We start from the raw sequence: 14861 nt of genomic DNA, 5'->3' as shown, positions 1-14861 counted from the left end.
ATGGTATAGTGCACACCAATCAGCTGAATATCTTCCTATGTGGTTATGTGACCTCAAGATAGATGCTGATTTTCAAAGACACCGGTAATAGACTATTTGGCTCCCATCTCGCTACCCTAATATCTGTCGATCTTATATATCAAAACCCTCATTTTTCAATTAAATATATTAGAATCTCTACGTAGAGGTAAACCCACCTAGAATACCGTAGTACAGCTGATTGGTGTGCACTATACCATATGATACTACACTTATACGCCAAGAAATACTAGCGTCAATAATATAGCCCTGGCGCTAAGCTTTATCTGTATACAAATGATGAGATTCCTCTTATGGTAATCTGCTAACCGTATTGAGATAAGGGGGGTGGAAGTGGTGTAAAGGGGGGTGGATCGAGGGAGAGGGGGGGTCTGTATAGAGCCAGCCCTCTAGCAAACAAGGTTCAAATCCCGGCCGTGCGACCTTGGAGTCAACTAGACAAGGTTGTATCACCCCTGAAAGTCTGTATCACATAGTGCTGCAGCCATCTCGTGCCTGGATTTCGACGGCCATTGATATGATATTGTCTGTGCATACGCATCCTGTCATTCATGCTATCAATTACCCAACCGATATCAACGGAAGGGGAATAAATGCCGTAATTAGGCGCGTGAAGTGCCGTCGATCGTTGCTTCACCGGGAGTGGGATGGTGTAGACTCTTGAGGGGATCGGCGATGCCAGGGCTAAATGCAAGTGATGGGGTTGGACGTGTTGGCGCCCTAGGCGGTACAAGACAAATTGGTGATCCCTGACCCCTTCCCCTGGGTCGACAACGGGGACCAGGATCTGCTACCGTAGGATTGGGACATGAGGCTATCGTTCGAGAAAAAGCAAATATACTAATGTCGTCATTGAGTGAAACATCTCGATCATCTGGTGACTTTCTCCTGTGGATAAGGAGTTTGCGGTGATTTGCTGTTCACTGCTGAAGAGTGGAGATTGTGGTGCTTGGAACGACGAAGAATTTGATTTGGCGGGAAAAGTCCTGACCGCTTCGGGGCTCGGGCTTCTCGGGATTCTCGGGGAAGAGGAAGGTACAACTAAAAGGTGGACAGTAATGAGTCCTTTATTTTTTTCTGTTTTTCGATGTAGACAAGTCTGTCTCTATACACATCATAGACATAGAAGATTGGTGAAGTGATAAAACATGAATGGAAATAATGTACCCCCAGAAATCCGGCCGGGGTGCCGTGTGCCAAAGAACTCCTCGCTGCAAAGACGCTTGTTCGAGATCCCAAAAATATACATATGGTCAAAAAAGAAAAATGAAGATCAAGATCAAGATCCGACAAAAGAAATGAAACTAGAGGAGTATTCCAGCTTTGTGGAGCCTTGAGGGCGAAGATCCAAAGAATTGAAAGAATAGCCTTGAGGAAGGTAATAAGAAATGAGAAGTGAATCGCTGAGTGGTATGCGTATGCTGTTGAAAGAGAAAAATGAAAGGTGCTGTTCAAGCAGTGGCTCGAGATCCTCGACGAGACTTTAAATCGTCTCGGCTGAGGAGTCGGCGAAGTTTAGAAACGAATCGGCATGACCGGGCATCTGTTGCAATGTCAGTATGCGACCAGATCACCAGAAAACGAGGTTGAGCTTACCACTGGTCCGTCGTGTAGATGCTAATGGAGTCTCGCGAGGCTGTGTAGTGTAGGCCGCAGCCCAATATCCCGTGTCTCGGTAGCCGGTGAAGGTGCAGCTGCTCGGGTCGTACTGTGGCTGTAGGGCCGCGACATGCGGGTAGAGCGTTGCCAACGGCGAAAGAAGTTCATCGGGCAGTGGTGACCGTCTGCTGTCAATGCTTCCTCGAGACTATCAGATGAGTTAGAATCATGAGCCGGAAGTCGAGGAGATGGTTACTCACGTAGAGTTCATAGTTGGTCTTGTAACTCATGATGACGTGTGGGGGGGGTTGGAGCGTAAGTTTAGGTTATCACACTGATACTTGGGCAGTGGTCGATGCAAGGTGGCGAGGGTTGGATCAAGAAGCTTTAGGAAAGTATGCAGTTGAGTGTTTGCGATGCAGATTAAACGAGAAGCCCGGCTGGATTTAAATGAATCCACGAAATGAGTACCCCTCAGCCGCAGCAATTTGGAAGCGGGGAGATCAGACGTCAAATTGATCCTCCAGTAGTCTAAGTCGCTTGTTTTCATCGACAGGTTTGATCTTGATGCACCCAGCTAGTTGGATATGATCGTGGGGCGCTCGTCATTGGGGGGAAAAGTGCCTGAGCGCCAGGGCCGATCCAGGCGATCGGAGCACCCGATGTGGGCAAGACTCTAAATACGAGGATCAAATAGATTAACTTTGGGCTTGGGGAGTCTTGTCTCTTGTCTGTATGTTTTTTGGAAATGCGCGCTGCAGGATCCCTGCAGACACCCACGAATCCTGCCATCTCGTTCTACTCCCCCCTTGCATCCTGGTACAACCACGTTTTTATTTTATTTTATTTTTATTTTATTTTTATATTGCTTTTTATTGCTTTTTTATTTCTTTTTTATTTCTTTTTGTTTTCCTTGGACCGTCCCATGTACTCCCTAGGTACCTCCTCCATCCTGCGTACTCCATCCCCCGTCCTCCGTACAGCAGAGAAGAAACAGCGCAGATCCCTCCCAGACTATGATGTGATACGAGATCCACCGCCGAACACATCCGGGATCCCAGACAGTCTACGTAACCCGGCCAAGAACTATCGAGATGTTAAATCATTATCGGGACCGCGGTGGAGTTTCAAGTGTCAAACAATCTTGCACGGGTTATGACTAGCGATCTCATAAGCGAGTCGAAGGAGGATCCGCTAATAAACATAGGAAAAGCCCAGATCTCTTCTGATCTCCCGCTAGCCAAAAGAAAAAGGCTTCCAAATCATTTCGAGGTCATCTACTCTGTAGGGCGAGAGACTCCGTAGTAAGCGAGACTAGACCCGAACTATTGAACTATTGATACACTAAACCGCCTCGATCGACCCTGGAGACTGCTTCTTTGAGCCTAGTGGACACTGGCATGCTCACAGCCACACACCCCTTGCTATTTGAGGATAAGCGCACGAGCCACAACCTCGGTCTTACCGTGGCTCACCGTGGCTAGTACAGCATCTGTGGCTCAAGCTTGATTTTCGTTCGATAGCTTCTCAGATCCACCCTGTCTGAACCTCCGAAGACCGAACTAGTCCGTCCCTTGATCTTCATTGATTTACAAATGAATTTTGGGAAAGGCCCTCGATGGCTCGGTCTTCCCCGTCCGCGCTGGAGGGTCGCGGAGCTATAAGGCATTCGCCTCCCCCGGAATCACAGGCCATTCCAACTCAGCTCTAAATCTACTCCAAGCTTGTCTAGTTTGGGACTATCTTTACTTTGGATTCCTATCAACTACGTATGTCGACTGTCGACCATGTCACTCAGCATGCAGGGTTCCGGAGGAGAGTACTGGGAAAACTCTCAGCGTATGGAAGTGCGCGATCCGTGTTCTCGCGAGCATTCCGCTCAAAGTAAGTTACTTCTTCCCTCTTTGTTCCGGCCTTATAGTACCGGTTGCACAATGGGCATTATTCTGAGACCTTTTGTTTTCGTTTCAGCATCCGTCGAACGAGGCGCTGAACGCATCTCGGATAGGCGCGAACGTTCTTATCAGGGAACCACCTGCCCGGATGTCCAGTCGATATTAAGTGATGTTGAGTTTGGTCGTGTGGATCCCACGGGCTGGTTCCCACATTATAAGAATTGTGTCCAGCACTTTGTCGACTACAGCCAGCACACACCCCAAGTGCAGTCCATTGCTGCGTTCATCAATATCCGACTACCCTGCCAGAAACCCGAGCTCGGCGCACATATCTCTGGTCCGACAGCATCCGATTTTGTTTCGCTTCGGCCTTATATCCGACGCCTCATCGTTACGGCACAGGATTCCCCAGCTGTGATGCATAGCTTTTTCGGTGGGAGCTGGGAGGCTGGCGTGGGCTGTATCTACAAGCAAGAAAGATTTAACTATCTGTTCACGGCTAAGAGCAGTGGATGGAGGGACACCAAGGCTGCCTACGACATGGCCACCGACGAACAGACTCCCTTCCTGAGGCCGCTGCGGGATCCTTCCGAGGAGGAAATTCGAATCGCCGAGGGGCGATGGAGTGAATGGCTGGCGATGGAGGATTGGATGATTGGAGCGCGCAGTCCCTGGTAGGACGCCGCAGTGATGAGACACGATTTTTATTTCTCTTTTGTTCTCTTTGTCATTTGCGAAAAATAGTATTTAGTGGTATTGAAGTGGAGTGTTTAATGTCAAGACGTTCGCTTATTGGTCTTTTTGCCCATGTGCCCTAGGAAATTATTTCCCGAACTAAGCTCGCAAGAGCCAAAGAAATTCAAGGAACAAAGGATTTGACAAAGTTGACGGAGATCGACGGGCCCATCCAAATCGATAGTCTTGCACCGCCACACGCACAGACCAGGCCCTAACCTACCCCGAGTGCATGGTATTGTAAGTATTGTATTTAATTCCAGTCCATACAATGGGATTGTGAGACCCGGAGCCCCCAATGCACTTAAGCTGTACTGGGATTACACCCGCTAATGCACTCAAGCGGACCCAAATCTCATCGGAGCATGCGGGTACAGTTCCCTAAGGTACAGTGACAAATACTTGGGCGAGATGCTTCAAAATTGTCATTTCCATATAGTGCCGATGAAGCAATGGAACCCCCTGACCCCAACACCTAACTTGTTTGAGCTAAGCACGAGTTCTCCGGGACATGTTGAAACTTCCAAGGCGGGGTATGTGCATGGATTATGAATCTCTGAGTCACAGTTCGTGTTAACCTGTCGATTTCAAGAACAAATTGCCGCTCAATAGTCTCATTCACAGGATTGTGACCAGTTTGCTTCGTCCGAAATACAAATCTTCGCACAGTGGTACCCTAAGATCAACGCCCGCCAAACCAGGTACCCGGGACCCGAACAAATCCACGATCACGATGGCATCGGAGATATGCATCTACGAGCACGATCCAGACACTATTCTCCCGACCCTCGTATCTGAACTGCCCTATTCCACAAGTCTCCTCCGACGAATCCAGCACGGCATCGCCTATCCATTCAAGACCGCCCGCATCCTATCAACTTTCCCGCCCGGCTTAACCCCTGACTCTCGACAGCCATGGCTGGCTGCACGGGTGGATCTGTTTCGTGGCCGTGAAACACAGATCTTTCTGTACTCCAGCCTCGAAGCGGAGCACACGTCAAACCAGCCGATCGCCCCTGTCAGTGATAGTCTCGGGGCTAACCCGGGGTCGCAGACATTAGTGGACACAACATCCAATAATAACACCAATGACAGCCAGCATCCCACTATCTCCTTAATTTGTACCCTGGTCGCCAGCCAACCCGTCCAGGACCTGGCCCGCGCGCAACTATTGGCTCTCCTGTCTTATGTCAAAATCAACTTGCTGCCACCCTACCTGTCATCCTTGGCGAAACTGCCTGAAGCCACATCTATAGCTGGAAATAGGTTACTACCGTCTATTCCCGGCAAAAGGGATGTCCCCCTGATCCCTGCCCCAGACCCACAGGCTTTTCTCATCGGCAGCCTTCATACAGGTCTATTTTCGCTCCTTCAGCGATCGGGCGCTTACACTGCATCGGACCCGGTACCCAATATTCGGGTCCATCGCTTCGACGATCCGCCTTATCTCAAGTACTTTTTTCGCAGATCGCACTTCAGCCCCGAGGAAGAGTCTGGAAAGTTCGTAGATCACCCATCAGTCGATCTATCGCTCCCGCCTGGATACAGGTTCCATGACCGGGCCGGGAGAGAGGGCGTTCTAGACGAGCATCTGGATCTTGTGCAAAGTCGGACCCACATCCCTAGATCGAGATCGCAGTTGTCCATGATGCCGGGTATGGCAGTCTACGTGAATGATCCGGGAGATTCCGATGAAATGCCTATTGCCTGGGGATTTTTGGGATTGGACGGGGCGCTGGCGACGTTGCATGTAGAGCCGGAGCATCGGGGTCGGGGGCTAGCGGTTCCCTTATCTAAGGCTATTATGCGTCGTGGGATGGCAGTGGATGGTGTTTTTGGAGCTGGCAGCGTCAATGTCGAGGACAGTCAGGCCCGAGAGCGTGTGGGCAATTGGGCTCATACTGATGTTGCTAATTATAATAAAGCGAGCCGGAGGGTGATGGAGAAGATTGGGGGTCAGGTTTTGACAACTGTTACATGGGCTGTTCTAGAGCTGTTGGATTGAGAGCTCCTTCCCCATCACCGTGGAATAGCCATACTCGATATTCCCTTACATGGCACATGAAGATGTATATCGACTTTTCAAATGTAGCATGATGTCATTGATTAGAAAAGGAGAAGCTTCAGTGAACTAAATTAACTTTTAAATTTATGATCTATATATATATAAAACCGGTCCCCCCTTGCTATTATGTAGAGAGCTGCAGAACCGGTGTTCATGCAGCTTCGAGAACCCCAGCAGACATGATAATATGGGACATTGCATCATCGGACCCGTTGAAAATCATGTGTATCATGACCTTCTCTCACCATTCGGGTGACTGTACGCCAAGGGCGGTCACCTTTTAAACCTTCGGAATTGCATCTTCCTCGAAGTCAGTCGAGCCTTGGGCGCTCACATCGGCCAATCCCTTGGTCTTTCGTAGATGCTGTTCTGCGAGTGCAGCGTACTTGCAACGCGCTCTGATCTTTGCACCGTATAGATAGAACAAAACGGGGAATGGAAGACAGGCAAGCGCGATAAATCCAGGAACGGCAACACCCCAGTGAATTCCGATATCCTGCACTCCTGTTAGTAGATGCCAAGCACCAAAAAGACCAAAGACTTTGCACATACATTAAACATGTAGGTAGTGAATAGAGGGAAGACACAAGCAAAGACGGATCGCATCACGGAGTTGGACGCCAGGACCGAGGCGGCGTAAATCACGTATGCATCAATCCTAATAAAGTCAGCGAGTTGCCAGGAACAAATAGTAAGAGGTATTTACAAGTAATTGGCGCAGCAGATGAACACCAACACGAATCCTGCACCAAAGGGTGCGCCAGCCATGATTGGAACTATCCAGTGGATGTTAGGGGCGTCCGTGGCAGCGAACCATGCCAGTCCGACAACGATAGATATTCCGCCCCCAATGACTGCTGGGAGGCGACATTCCGGTGGAGCAAACCCGTCAGTTGCGCGGTAGATGCGCACGTAACGCTTGTTGTCCCAGCAGATGATGAGAATTCCAAGAATGAGGCCCACCAAGACACCTGTGAATCCGAGGCCTCCCACGCCGGCATTCCAACCACGGTTTGTCTGGAAAACAATTGGGAACGCAGCAAAGCACAGGTAAAGAGTACCGTAGATAGCTGACATGTAAAGCTTATAGGATGTTAGTGGTGCTTAGAGGGTTGAATAGAAAGAAAGTTACTGACCGTCAGACTGAAGACGATAGGCTCACGGAATAGCAAAACCCAAGGTCGAAGCAGCGCATGCTTGACCAATTCCTTGAAAACAATGGGGTTCTCTGCATCTTCGGCAGTCAAATAGACCTTCGAGGTGGCTTTTGACAAGCGCGCAGCGCGCAGTCTCAATAATGCCGGGGCATATGTCTCGGGCATGAAGATGAACGCCATAAGCGTCAGCACTCCTGAGAATATAGCCAACAACCCCATAACCCAACGCCAACCGGCTGCATCACCGAGGAATCCACCGATGATGGGACCGAGAGCGGGTCCGATGAAAGGTGCAAGACAAAAGACGCCAATCCCGAGGCCTCGGAGCTCCGGCTTGAACATATCCGCGATTTGACCTCCGGGAATACAGAGGGCGCTGGATCCAAAGATACCAGTGAAGAACCGGAGGATAATGAGAGTCCAAACGTTTTGTGCGCCGCAGCAGCCAGCAGTGAAACATGTGTATCCGGCATATGAAAGCAAGAAGATATTGCGACGACCAACAGACTCGGAGATCGGAGCCCACAGTAAAGGTCCGATAGCATATCCGAGAACCATAAGGGACAGACCCAAGATGATCACCTCTTGACTGCATTTGAATTCAGCAAGTAGTTTGCCAACAGTTCCTGAGTATGCAGACGAGGCTAGGGCGACGCAAAGTGTCATGGTTGCGATCAATGCCGTGACACTCCATCGTAGGGTTTCGCTGTAGTTCTTGGGGTTCTCGAGGTCGTTCTCTAGCCACTCCACAATGTATGGGTCATCTTCTGTGCCACTTCCCTGATAGGGATACTCTAGGATTCTTTCAAAATCCGTCACATTGAGTCTCCATGGTCGTTTTGCCAAATGATATTGTTGACAGTTTATCGCACTGTGGGGCGGGTTGGCTGGGGCACTCATGCTGAGGAGTGTAAAATATATTGCGCTTGACCATTTGACTGGAAAGGATCAAACCCATTTAAATAGGGGAGCATGATGTGCTTTGCACATCGAAAACTTTGACCTGATATCGGTCATTTTGATGTTAATTCACTTGTTCTCCGAGAGAAGGATTGGGTTCACCCTCCCCAGACCCCGGGATTCGCAGCGAAAATAGACTTCGGGGATTAAACTGTCGCCGAGGCCGAGAAAGAGTGGGACTACACGTGACCTAAGCATCGGGTGCGGAGCTGAAGAGTCTGCGCCGCCGAGTATCTTTCCCGAGGTCTGGCGGTCTGGACCGAGTTACATCTTTTATAAAACAAAGTCTATCGGGGTCTATTTGCCCTAAGATTTCTTATGGAGAAGTCGCCTGCAACACGCCGTGCCTGTGCTGAGTGCAAGGCCAAAAAGCTCCGTTGTGTTGCCAGTCGTGAGGTGCCTGGTGTCTGCCATAGGTTCGGCTCTTCCGATCTTATATTACCTTTGTAGAGGCGATGGTCTATACTGACCTGGGTTAAAAGATGTTACCAACATGAGAAGGAATGTACTATTCCGGAAATACGCCCTCGAAAGCGACAAAGTCGATGTATGTGGACGTTTGCCACAGACTATCATAACCACTAAGCTCATTGTTTCCCAGTGCATAATCGGATGTCGCAATTAGAAGAGATGATGGGTAATTTGGTAGACCGCTTGCCAGAGTCATCGCAACATCGGACTACACCAGCTAGTACACCTGCGGCATTCACCGTATCACCAGTGTTTAATGAACCAACCTCAACAAACCATGATCCTTTAACATGTGGCCTCGTCACTTTTCCTGAAGCGGAAGATTTGTGTCAAACTTATCGACGGATGTCACACCAGCACTTTCCTTGTGTGATTGTTCCTGGTAGGTTTGGAGTGTTGAAGCTGCAGCAGGAGCGACCGATGCTGTTGCAGGCCATGCTAGTTGTAGCCTCATGGCAGCATAAGCCTCGCCAGATCGCCCTGGAGAGATTCTATGTGAAAGAACTCGGGTTGAGATTCTTCAATGGCGAGCGCAACCTGGATATACTCCAGGGACTATTGGTGTATCTCGCATGGTACGTGTGGTGTACTTGCTGAGTCTGCATAACTGAACTAACACTAGCAACCCAGGTATCATTTCAACGTGACTGAGTCTGGGCAATATCATGCTTATCGGCTGGCTTCATTATGTGTGACGATGATTTATGATCTGGGGTTAAACAAGAAACCCCCACAAGGAACGACACAGCATGATCTGATTCTAAATTCTCAACCAGTAGCGGAGCATATGACACCCCATACCCTTACATTTTGGAGCCATGAGGCGAGACGGGCGCTTATCGGGGCCTATATTCAGTCCACACTGTATGCATCATATGGCTGCAACTGGCGTTACCTCTGCTAACATAAAATCAGATGTGCATTGATGTGCCGGAAACAAGCGCCAATTGCATATTCCACGTACATGGAACAATGCGCTCTCTCGTTGCAAGAGGATAGCGAGTTTCCCACTGACAAGACTTTGGTATATTTCATCAAACTGTTGCGAATTGTGAATGAAGTCTACAGCGTCTTTGAATATGGCGATCCTGACCATAGTCTTTCTATGGGCGATGACAAAGTTCAAATGGTTGTGAAAGCCCTGGAAACCCAACTTTACTCGTGGCGGGAAAGCCTTCCGCCCGAGCTATCTCAACATGGTGGGTCTTTCGTATCTTTGCAGTTGAAATCCGAGATACTGACACATATAAGCACAACTTAACACGTGGGGTGACTTGGTAGGGGCGTACGCCCATGAAATTGGGCTTCACGGCAATCTTCGAAACCGCCCCTTCTCTGCGACCCGGGTCAGCATTATGTTCGATTGCCTGACACACGTCGAGGACTATCTAAAGCGTGCCCTGGCAATTTCCGTCACTGAAATGCAGACATGGACTGCCTTTGACTGGCGGCAGCTAACCTATACGATCATGTTGGCAAGCAAAATCTCGGTGTCTATTGATGCGATTACCTCAGATAAAGAATCCACAGCCCGCATTGCTCGTTTGGACTCCTATCTTGGGGTGGTGTATACACGAACCCAGGAGCTTTTCACCATGACCAACACCCCACAAGGGCAAACTCATTACTTCCATAGCTTATTGAATCAGTGGAAAGGAATTCGGAGTTGGTACCAGACAGTACTTCAAAAAAGGACTGCAGCCCATCTCAACGAGCAATCTAGTCGGTCCGTCGGCGATACGTCGCTACAGGCTCCGAACGATACTTCCAGCCAGCTCCAAGATACTGCTTTCCGACCTCCGCAGACTTTGGATTCTTGGCCTGATGATAACTTTGGAATCTTACCGATGTCGACTGCTGACTTCATGATGCTCGAGTCTCTCGAATACCCCTGAGACTTCAATCGGACAAAAACTATCTCATGAGGGATCCAACATGGATTGGTTATTACAAGGAAGGAAAAAAAAAGGCTAGGGTGGCATCCCTTAGTTAGGGCAATCGCCTGATAATTTCTAATGACTAATACTAAAGCCATCATTCTCATTATACTCCGTACCTCTACTCCTTATATATATCCTTGATCCGGGGCTAGGGATTGATTCAGAAAAATAAATTATAATACCATCTCCCAAGATTCAAATGGCCAATGGCTTTCGTGTGAAGCCCCCTGAAGAACGCTGGACAATGAAGCTCGTAGCCTTGGCACAGTTGAGTCACGCGTTGACCCCAGGTAATGCCTAATGGGGTTTAGCGTCGTTGGTTGCCGGCGATTCCTCGAGATGCAGGGGCACCACTTCACTTCCAATTTCTCTATTTTCTCTAATTCCCAAGCCATTGATTTAATCGCATATTCAAAATGAGCAACCCTAAAGGTGTCGCCGAGAACATGCTCTGGGGAGGTCGTTTCACCCGTGAGTAACATAACCCCTCCATCCCACCAAAAAAACCCACTGACTCATACAAAAAAAAAGAGGGCCTTGACCCCCTCATGGTGCAGTACAACACTTCCCTGCCCTATGATCGTGTGTTCTGGAAGCAGGACATCGCCGGCTCAATTGCCTTCGCCCGCGCCAACACCAAGTCCGGCATCCTCACCCCACAAGAATTCGCCGAGATCGAGCGGGGTTTCAAGCAGATCGCCCAAGAATGGCAAACAAACACCTTCGTCGCCAAGGAGAACGACGAGGACATTCACACTGCCAACGAGCGCCGTCTTGGTGAGATCATTGGCAAGGATATCGGTGGAAAGCTGCACACCGGCCGCTCGCGCAATGAGCAGATCGCCACGGATATGCGCCTGTGGCTCCGCGATGAGCTCCGTCTGATCGACAACCACCTCTCTGATTTGATCAAGGTCTCTATCGCCCGCGCTGAGAACGATATCGCCTACCTCATGCCCGGCTACACCCACTTGCAGAAGGCCCAGCCCGTCCGCTGGTCCCACTGGATCCTGTCTCACGCCACTGCTTTCGCCAGTGAGCTGGAGCGTCTCCGCGAGGTTATCCGTCGCGTCAACAAGAGCCCCCTCGGTACCGGTGCCCTTGCTGGTAACTGCTTCAACATCGACCGTGAAGCTATGGCCAAGGAGCTTGGTTTCGATGGCTTGCTGTACAACTCTATGAACGCTGTCGCAGACCGTGACTTCGCTATGGAGACCATGCAGTGGGGCAGCTCTTTCATGCTTAAGATCTCTCGCTGGGCTGAGGATCTTATCATCTACAGCAGTCTGGAGTTCGGCTTTGTCCGTCTGTCAGATGCTTACTCCACTGGATCTTCCCTCATGCCCCAGAAGAAGAACGCAGGTTAGTTTCACTTCTTTTTTTCTTAAAACACCATTCTAATCAAAACACAGACAGCTTGGAGCTGCTCCGCGGCAAGGCTGGCCGTGCCTTCGGCCAGATGGCTGGCCTGATGTGCACAATTAAGGGTCTCCCCACCACCTACAACAAGGATTTGCAGGAGAGTGTTGAGCCCATGCTTGACCACATCAAGACCGTCAGTGACAGCATCCAGATCGCCACTGGTGTGCTCTCCACCCTCACCGTCATCCCCGAGAAGATGATCGCTGCCTTGGCCCCCGAGATGCTGGCTACCGAAATTGCCGACTACCTCGTCCGCAAGGGCGTTCCCTTCCGCGAGGGACACCACATCTCTGGCCGTGTCGTTGCTCTGGCCGAGAACACCAATGTCCCCATGGACACCCTTTCCCTGAAGCAGCTCCAGGAGGTTGACTCCCGCTTCGGCGCTGACGTCCAGGCTTGCCTTGACTACGAGCGTGCTGTCGAGCTTAAGGATGCCGTTGGTGGAACCAGCAAGCGTGCAGTCTTGGAGCAGACCGCTGTGCTTAAGAAGCTGCTGTAAATTTCTTTTGGGTACGATATATGACAGAAAACAAGTATTAGGATCTCGGTTAGACAAAAATGAATATATGAATTGAATTGTTAGGGTTTTGAACCCGTAAAAAGAAACAGAGATAAAGAAAAGCGACAGACTATGGTGCCACCTACCTGTACGCAACAAAGGAGGGAATATCATACAGCATACCAAATCGTCAGATCAAAACTACTCAGCGCAGAACCCCAACCAAACAAGGACCAGCCCTAATTTCCAAAACCTTCAACCATTTCTCGTGCTCATCTCCATCCGCCCAGACGGAGACTTGAGGTCATGTGCAGGAGAGCTGTCTTGCGCCTCATATGCAGGCGGAACATCGGCTTCACTCTCCACGGCCACAATTTCCTCCACAAATCTACTTTCCGCAGGTCTAGGTATCGGCTCAGCCGTACTGTCTTCATGGACAGCGGTATGTGGAGGTTGATCACTGTTTGCAATCCCAAGCCCGCGCTCTGTACCTCGTGTCTCAGACCCCTCGCCATACTGCATAAAGCTCATAACATGATTCTCATCGCCAGACTCAGTCGGCCTCTCCCTCTGACCTTGGGCCTGGGACTCTCCAATCTCCCGGCCATTGGAGTATCGATCTAGATTTGCGGCTAGCACAACGCCCTCGGCAGTGATCACTTGTCCAACTGGATCTGGCTCCGGGGTCCCGCCGTTGAGTTGGCCACTGCTACTGTCGATTCCCCTGCTCGAGCTGGCGGATTGTCTTGTGGCTTGATTGACTGAAGGTGACAGAGCAGACAATTCACCGCCCTGTGGACTATCTCTGACTCTGTAAACATTCTGCTGGCGTCGTCGTTGCTCGAGGGATTGGTTGATCAGCTCGCTTTGAGAGTGAGTTGCTAGTTCAGAATGAAGAGGGCAGAAAGCTGTGTCTGGTAGCTCTGAGGTGAAGCCAAGGCGTGGTGTGACCGAGATGAAGAGTTCGTTTGGATCCCGAGCGGTTGGTCCTCTCAAAAGGATTCGGCTGGAAGGGTAGGAGATTAGGTCTGTTGTGGATGAGTGCAAGGATTGCTCCGGGGGGAATACTGTGCTCTGCGTGTTATTCGATTGAGAGACGGTGCTCAATGACCCTATGGTTAAGTATCAGTGATCTGTGTCGGTTGTTTTAGTTGGCAGTCTTTGGTGCGTTTGCTCACTATTTGCCTCGGCGTCTGATGGGGACCAGGGCGCCGTCATCTCAGATGCAGCTCCTCGCTTTTTCCGACCAAATTTATATGGATACCATGCGGCAAATGCTTTGCGTTTCCCGTATTGTCGCTTGCCGTATTCCCTCTTGTGGCGGCAACAGCAGAAGAATATTAGCACGGCACATATCACCAAAAGCGCAACTCCTCCCAGTACACCGCCGATTATTGCCCCCAGATTCGAGGATGCAGCTCTCGGAGTGTTGGATGGGGTACTGGAAGGAGAGGCAGTGACTTTGGTGACTTTGCCAGCAGGCAGAACTGAGGAAACCCCAGTGGCACGAGTGGTTTCTGTGGTTAAGGATATGTCAGAAACTATAGAAACTTGTGAAGTCGTGGCTACAGCTGGGGATGTGGATTGTCTCCGAACCTGATAATGTTACTGAAAAAGTGAATGGATCCGTTGTAGATACGGTAGTCGACTGGGGCAGAGTGGCCCCAGATGTAGTGGTGGTCCTCGGCGTTACGCTCGGCAGCATGGCAATAACCTGAGTCGTTGTTATCGACATGTCAGACTGGTCCGTCAAGGTGCCCGAGTCGTCATCGTTTTTAGCGTCGTCATCCAGACAAATGCCCGTGGTGCACGGGTCATTTGAGCAGCATCCCCTAAACTGGCCTGCCGTGCAGACATACCACAACTTGCCCCCAGTGCAAGTGTTAAGGGCTCGAGGGAAGATGAGAGGTTCCATGTCGGACGCCATTCTCGCAGTCATTCACGATAATCTGGAGCTGACACAGCAGTGATGCTGGATAGCACAAACTCAGACGGCTTTCTTGCAGCAGTCACTCGAGACGTGAGTATCTGCCAGCAGAAGTGACAACAGAGGCCAAATGGAAGAGCAAACCATGACCT

General features: G+C 50.1%; 7 protein-coding genes across 7 annotated transcripts; 4 read left to right on the top strand and 3 right to left on the bottom strand.

Moving 5' to 3' along the window:
* Positions 1-1609: 1609 nt before the first annotated feature.
* Positions 1610-1928, bottom strand: N7457_005864 (uncharacterized protein; the record flags this gene model as incomplete). Its single annotated transcript, XM_057176908.1, has 2 exons — positions 1610-1846; positions 1899-1928. 2 exons carry the CDS (start codon positions 1926-1928, stop codon positions 1610-1612), a joined length of 267 nt encoding a protein of 88 aa, XP_057031210.1.
* A 1481-nt stretch (positions 1929-3409) lies between these two features.
* N7457_005863 (uncharacterized protein) lies at positions 3410-4211 on the top strand (the record flags this gene model as incomplete). The annotated part of the gene is made up of 2 exons (XM_057176907.1): positions 3410-3522; positions 3560-4211. The coding sequence occupies 2 exons, from the start codon at positions 3410-3412 to the stop codon at positions 4209-4211; spliced, it is 765 nt and encodes a 254-aa protein (XP_057031209.1).
* Positions 4212-5001: 790 nt separating this feature from the next.
* On the top strand, positions 5002-6273 carry N7457_005862 (Acyl-CoA N-acyltransferase; the record flags this gene model as incomplete). The annotated part of the gene is made up of 1 exon (XM_057176906.1): positions 5002-6273. One exon carries the CDS (start codon positions 5002-5004, stop codon positions 6271-6273), a length of 1272 nt encoding a protein of 423 aa, XP_057031208.1.
* Positions 6274-6613: 340 nt separating this feature from the next.
* On the bottom strand, positions 6614-8390 carry N7457_005861 (MFS transporter; the record flags this gene model as incomplete). Its single annotated transcript, XM_057176905.1, has 4 exons — positions 6614-6829; positions 6886-6991; positions 7040-7416; positions 7470-8390. 4 exons carry the CDS (start codon positions 8388-8390, stop codon positions 6614-6616), a joined length of 1620 nt encoding a protein of 539 aa, XP_057031207.1.
* An 876-nt stretch (positions 8391-9266) lies between these two features.
* N7457_005860 (fungal specific transcription factor domain-containing protein) lies at positions 9267-10816 on the top strand (the record flags this gene model as incomplete). Its single annotated transcript, XM_057176904.1, has 4 exons — positions 9267-9496; positions 9552-9785; positions 9837-10120; positions 10173-10816. The coding sequence occupies 4 exons, from the start codon at positions 9267-9269 to the stop codon at positions 10814-10816; spliced, it is 1392 nt and encodes a 463-aa protein (XP_057031206.1).
* Positions 10817-11277: 461 nt separating this feature from the next.
* On the top strand, positions 11278-12782 carry N7457_005859 (argininosuccinate lyase ARG4; the record flags this gene model as incomplete). The annotated part of the gene is made up of 3 exons (XM_057176903.1): positions 11278-11332; positions 11393-12223; positions 12274-12782. The coding sequence occupies 3 exons, from the start codon at positions 11278-11280 to the stop codon at positions 12780-12782; spliced, it is 1395 nt and encodes a 464-aa protein (XP_057031205.1).
* A 255-nt stretch (positions 12783-13037) lies between these two features.
* Positions 13038-14709, bottom strand: N7457_005858 (uncharacterized protein; the record flags this gene model as incomplete). The annotated part of the gene is made up of 3 exons (XM_057176902.1): positions 13038-13894; positions 13961-14299; positions 14334-14709. The coding sequence occupies 3 exons, from the start codon at positions 14707-14709 to the stop codon at positions 13038-13040; spliced, it is 1572 nt and encodes a 523-aa protein (XP_057031204.1).
* Between the last annotated feature and the right edge of the window lie 152 nt (positions 14710-14861).

Source organism: Penicillium paradoxum (assembly GCF_028828445.1).
Source record: "Penicillium paradoxum strain IBT 22861 chromosome Unknown utg000005l_segment0_segment0, whole genome shotgun sequence".
NCBI classification, from domain to species: Eukaryota; Fungi; Ascomycota; class Eurotiomycetes; order Eurotiales; family Aspergillaceae; genus Penicillium; species Penicillium paradoxum.
This window is presented reverse-complemented; position numbering and strand designations above follow the sequence as displayed.